The sequence below is a fragment of the Dasypus novemcinctus genome, unplaced genomic scaffold (assembly GCF_030445035.2).
Source record: "Dasypus novemcinctus isolate mDasNov1 unplaced genomic scaffold, mDasNov1.1.hap2 scaffold_151, whole genome shotgun sequence".
Taxonomy (NCBI): domain Eukaryota; kingdom Metazoa; phylum Chordata; class Mammalia; order Cingulata; family Dasypodidae; genus Dasypus; species Dasypus novemcinctus.
The window spans coordinates 84266-90687 of NW_026688155.1; the positions used below are offsets into that span (position 1 = coordinate 84266).

A 6422-nucleotide genomic window follows, 5' to 3' on the forward strand; every position below is an offset into this window, starting at 1 on the left:
TCAGTTGACCACACCTTAAATAAAAAAAGATATCATTGACAGGTCCTATTAACAATGGGTTCAGTCACATGAATGAATTAACATTAAGAACAAGTTTTTTTTTCCTGAGAGATGTAATTTAATCTGCCATATATACCTGAATTAAAATATATATATATATACATATATATTTTCTTTATGTCTTGAAATTATTCAAGGTAAATCCATGGAAATGATTGATCTTAGGATATGGACTTTCAAAACTGGATTGTTTTCCTTTTTTTTTTTTTTTTTTTTGCACTTATAATATTGAGTTTATTATAAACTAGTTTCACAGGCCACAAGGAAACAAAAGGACTATGTACAGCCTTACAGGAAACAGGCAGGGAGCTGAGGAGGGCCAAGATGAGTCTAGGGCCTTGGTGGGCGCATTCCCGGGGGAGGGGGCCCCCGCATGCCTGGGGGAGGGGGCCGCATCCCTGGAGGGGGCATGCCCATTGGAGTTCCTCGTCCAGGGGGAATCCCCATTGGGGGACCCATGGGAGGCCTCATTCCAGGAGGTGGGCCCATCATGCCTGGAGGGGGTGCTCCTCGGCCCATAGGTGGGGGAGGACCCCCACGACCAGGTGGATACTGGGTTGGGGCTCCTGCAATACTGGCTGTGGCAGCAGCAGCGGCGGCTGCAACAGTGCCTCTTCCCTGTGGGGTCATTACCTGTTGGGATGGCCCACCAACCCCACGGACTGGCCCTGCAAGTCCTGCAGGAGCCTGGGGCATGGGAACACCAGCTGGAATACCTCTGCCAGCTGCTCTACCAATCCCTGGGCCTCCAGCAGCTCCAGCAAGTGGCACTCGGGCAATGCCAGTATCTTTGGGAGGAGGTCCCTCTACTGTCATTGAGACCAGGTTTTCCCCTCGCAGCAGCACCAGTCCAAGGACACGCTTCTCTTCCCTTTCTGCTTGTTTTGAGTTCTTTGGCTTGATCTTCCTGAACTCATCACAGTCACAGAGGATCAAGTTCATATGCTTGTCAAAAGCCTTGAAGGTGCCAATGAAGATACGGCCATCTTGCAGGATGCACCTCATCCTGTAGTCAATGTGCTGCAGCATCTTGCTGCTCTTGCCAACAGTCATGGTGGCGGTTCTGATGGCTCCGATTCCCGCTGGATTAGACTGCACCTGTTTTCTTTTAAAAGCATAGTTAATGCTACATGGAATAAGACTTGGCTGAATGTGTTTTATTCATTGAATATTGGATATTGTTACTTTATTGGATAGAAATATTTAGAGGACTAAATACCCAATGATATATATACATTGCTCTTGGGTACCCATGTAAGAGGAGAATTTAAGTGATAGAGTTCTCAATTATTTTTGGTTTAACTGAGGGAAATTTGCACTTTTAATTGAACCAATATTGGTGAAATTAGAATAAATATATTTGAGAAATAAAGTGCAAATATATTTCAAATTTTTTCTTACAATAACCTCAGGAAATGGATAAAACAATTGTATTCAATCCCTTCGTTGCACCAGTTTTAAAACTCTGAATTTAAACTCTATTTGGCAGGGTGTACTGGCTAATATATTGTTAATGAGAAAGAAATATAATTTTCCAAAACAAATTTAGAGTCTAACTGATAATTATGAAAATAGTCTTAATGCAAAACAAACAAAAACAAAATTCTAAAGGTTTATCATCTTCCTTTTTTATTCCATAAATCTCCTTCTGGCTTATAAGTAAAAATCACTATCCCAAAATACAATAAATAGTTCTTAATTTTCACTATGATTCAAAAGATCTGATTGCTTTCTGAGTAGTGTGGTTGCTTTCTCTGCAATGTCCCTGTTAAGACACAGTTATAATGTTCCAAATTATTAAGTCCAAGCTTGCCCTCTTGTACTTTGGCCAATGTAATAAGAGCAGAACTAAGAGATGTGGATTTAAATCTAACATACTTGCACACCTTTAAAATATAGATTTATTCTGCCAGAAAGCCTGCAACATCTCCAATAGCCTAGGCATAGAATATAGATTGTGAGCATCAAAGAAGTAGCCTAAACACAAGGGACAACTGTCACTACTGGAAAATAATCTTCATTGCTCTCAGCTCCAATACTTAAGCTTTTTGTTTAGTGCAACTTAATCTGGTTTTAGCTGACTGACACAATGTCAAATGATTTTCCAAGGAAATTGTTTCAACTTATACACACACTCCAGCAATGCATCAGTATTTCAGTGTTCCACATCCTCTCAGGCAACTGGTGTATCCATATTTATTTGTAGTTATACTTTTAAACAATTCCTTTAAAACTAATGGCACAGAACATACTGTTAATCCATAAAATAATATATATCTGTTTCTTCTTTTAAATCTCTTTCTGACAATACATATTACATTTATTTATATGTGCTTTCCTTTACTGCATTTGACTTATTCCAACCATTATATATGAAAAGTCTGAAAGATTTGTCATTTCTCTATTATATTTCTTTTTAATTTGATTCTTTTCTTCATATATATGCATACTTATGTCTATATTTTATGGATATACATGCATACATAAATATTTATACATATATACATACATATCATTTTCATACATCCAATTTTTTTGAATTGGGGTACTTTTTAATTGACTTCATTTCCCTGTAAACGCATTTTTCACTGGTGTATGAGATGTGTAGATGTGTTCCATTTGTGTGTATATTCATAAACCTAATGGCCTGAAGCATGCTTTTCTTACGTAGGAGGACAGTGTTGTGATTATGGGTTTCTTGTGATTTGTGGTATACAGAAGGAATTTGTGACTGTTCAAATGTTATGAATGAACCAATAAACTGGGAGAATTGACTTGAGTTTAAGGGTGTAGAAATCACCTGAATTTCTTAAACATATCAAATGAGAAAGACTTGTACTCAGTCAAAAATGAAAATTAAATGTAAACAATTAGTATTCCTCCTCATTTGTTTTCCTTTAGGGCAATATCTGATGCTGTTTGGAACCAGTCACACATTCTCATGAGAGGATGAGATGTTTTTCTCTTAAAGGTATTTTTCCATTCATTCCACATCCCTACTTTTAGTCATTTCGATCACACTTCTTCCAGTCATTTCATTGTCTTTTGCAATTTGTCTTTCAAATTCCACATTTTAAGCATTTTTCACCAATTCTGTCCATTAAACTTTTCTTATTCATTAGAAAAGTATTTCATATCAGTCAGAAAAAAATAAAATTGATCCATTTCTAAAATCCCATTAACACACATACACACACACACCTTCTTAGAAGAGGTAGATAGAAAGCTGATAGGTGGATAGATGGTAAGAGAGAGGCAATAAACACCTTTCTCAAGAATATAGTATTGGTATTTGGCTTTATACTTTCATAATAGTTGGATTTTATCATTAGCAGGAGATTAAATTTTATTATTCTTAATATATGTAATCATTTTAAATTAGTAATACAGAAAATAATGGGGAAGTAAAAAAACAACACGTTTGAAACCCATAAATAAATATTAAAGGTCATTTCCTTGTGTACAGAAAGTTAGCAATATACAAATGCATAAGATTATTGAAATTAAATTATATATTAGATAATAACTGTATTTCAACAAATAGTCTTGTCTACCTGATTACTGTATTTCTTTATTCATTGCATGTTTTTCCAATATTGATTACATTGTCATATAATTTATTAAACAATGAGTACATAAATTTGGATAGGAGGGTTACTGTAAATGGATGATCATCTCTGCTTTAATCTAGAGGTTAACAATATTTTTATTCATATTACACTCCAGGAAAAGAGTAAGATTTTCTCAATTTTCTTATATAACTATCTCATACTTATTGTCTAATGACATTGTGCTTTAACACCAAACATTCAAATGACAAATTTGGAGATGTTTATTAGTTTTTCAAAGAAATGTACTTTAGATTTTTGTATTACTTGTGGATTATGAATACTATATCATTTTTCTGCTTAGTTTGTTTTATTTCTTTAAAATATTTTTATTTATAATTATTTTTCCATTAAAATAATAATATGGTAAATTCTTTAAAAAAGACTAAGTGAGGAGCATTAGTTATGTAGTCACTAAAATGTGTTACCATCAACTCTATTCATTTGCATTTATATGAAAACTTTTGGCAATTGTATATTTAGATTCTGGAGATACTGCCAAACTGTTTTCCACACAGGCTGCACCATTCTACATTCACATGAAAATGAAGCAGTGTTCCTATTTCTCCACATCCTTTCTAGCACTTGTAGTTGTCTTCCTTTTGAAAATAATGGCCATTCTATAAGTTGTGAAATGGTATCTCAGTATAGTTTGGAATTGCGCTTCCCTAGTAGTTAGTGATGGTGAACATTTTGTGCATGTCCTGTTTGGTTACTTTTATTTCCTTTTTGGAAAAAATGTCTACTCAAGTATTTTTTCACTTAGTTGGTTTGCTGGTCCAATCGTCATTGGGTTGTATTATCTCTTTATATAACATGGATATCAAACCCTTGTGTGACATGTGGTTGACAAATATTTTCTCCCATGGAGTAGGCTGTCTTTGTATTTTCTTTACAAACTCTTTTGAAGTACAAACGTGTTTAGCTATGAGGAGGTTTCATTTATCTAATTTTTCTTTTGTTGCTCATGGTTTTGGTGTGGACACAACCAATCCAATGTCCACATAGAAGAGGTGGCATGGAATTGGGAAAAGTGGACATGGTGGACGATGGGTATGGGGAAGGGCAGGAGGAGATGAGAGATGGAGGCGTCTTTGGGACATGGAGCTGCCCTGGATGGTGCCTCAGAGGTAATCACCGGACATTGTAAATCCTCATAGGGCCCACTGGATGGAATGGAGGAGAGTGGGGGCCATGATGTGGACCATTGTCTATAAGGTGCAGAGGTGCCCAAAGATGTACTTACCAAATCCAATGGATGTGTCATGATGATGGAAACGAGTGTTGTTGGGGGGGGAGAGGGGGGGTTGGGGGGGTGGGGATGAATGGGACCTCACATATATATTTTTAATGTAACATTATTACAAAGTCAATAAAAAAAATTAATTAAAAAAATAAGCAAACAAGCCAAAAAAAAAAAAAAAAGAAACTGCTACCTACCACAAGGTTTTGAATATTTTCTTCTAGGAGTTTTATGGTTGTCACTTTTATACTTAGGTCCTTGACCCATTTTGAGTTAATTTTTTATGAAGTATGAGATAAGCTTCCTCCTTTTTTCTTTCTGGATATGAATATCCAGTTCTCCCAGCACCATTTATTGACTAGAACATTCTGGCCTAACTGGGTGGACTTAAAAGCCTTGTCAAAAATTCCTTGACCATAGATGTGAGGGTCAATTTCTGAGTTCTCAGTTTGGTTCCATTGGTCAATATGTCTATCTTTATGCCAGTAACATGCTGTTTTTACTCCTATAGCTAATTAATATTTTTTAAAGTCAGGATGTGAAAGTCCTCTAACGTCATTCTTTTTTCAGACATTTGTGGATTTTGGGGGCCATTTCCCTTCTAAATAAGTTTGATAACTGTTTTTTCTAGTTTTGCAAAAAATCTTGTTCATATTTTGATTGGGATTGCTTTGAACCTGTAAATCAGTTTGGATAGAATCCATTCTTTAACAATATTTAGCCTTCCAACACATTAACATAGAATATCCTTCCTAAAGGTCTTCTTTGGTTTCTTAGAGTATCTTCATTATTCCAGCAGCAATAACAACAAACATAAAACAACCAACAAAAGAAACAAAATCCATCTCCTCTCAATCTCATTACGCTTCCCCTGCCATACATAGCTGCTATTCTGTTTCCTTCTGTCTAGTATATTTGTACTTGTGTTTTGTAAAAAAGTCATATATGCAATCACCCATATTCATAATTACATGAAGTCTCACTATGCTATACAGTCCCAAGTTACATTTTTTAGCTTTCCTTCTAATCATATAATTGTCCTTAGGCTTTCCTTTTGAACTACTGTCATACCCATATAACAGCTCTGCTAGTCACAAACAGCAAGATATGCTGTCACCATTTTATTTCATTTCCAAAGATTTACAAACAATATTTTCACCAATTCTTCACAGATTAACCACCAGCTTTCCGTTCTCTGCCCTCATTACATTTTCTGGTGACCTGCAATCTAATTATTAATTTCATGAGTTTACATATATATTTAGGTCATAATAGTGCAATCGTACACTATTTGTCCTTTTGTATCTGGCTTCCTTCACTCAACATATGGTCCTCCAGGTTCTTCCATGTTCTCATATGCTTCATGACTTCATTTCTTCTAAATGTTGTATATGTACTCCACAATTTGTTTATCCATTCATCAGTTGATGAATACCTAGGTTCTTTACAACTTTTAGCTATAGTGAATAATGCTGCTATGAACTTTAGTGTGCAGATGTCTATTCGTGTCA

The 6422-nt window shown here is 35.5% G+C and overlaps 1 protein-coding gene across 1 annotated transcript; it reads right to left on the reverse strand.

Annotated features, from left to right (window-relative positions):
- Window positions 1-270: 270 nt before the first annotated feature.
- LOC131277568 (small nuclear ribonucleoprotein-associated proteins B and B') lies at window positions 271-1152 on the reverse strand. Its single transcript, XM_058292595.2, has one exon. It carries the CDS (start codon window positions 1111-1113, stop codon window positions 391-393), a length of 723 nt encoding a protein of 240 aa, XP_058148578.1. The 5' UTR covers window positions 1114-1152; the 3' UTR covers window positions 271-390.
- Window positions 1153-6422: the final 5270 nt, after the last annotated feature.

Bases quoted from the DNA above. Each gene is read 5' to 3' on its own strand.
- LOC131277568 (XM_058292595.2), bottom strand. From the start codon at position 1,113: ATGACTGTTGGCAAGAGCAGCAAGATGCTGCAGCACATTGACTACAGG.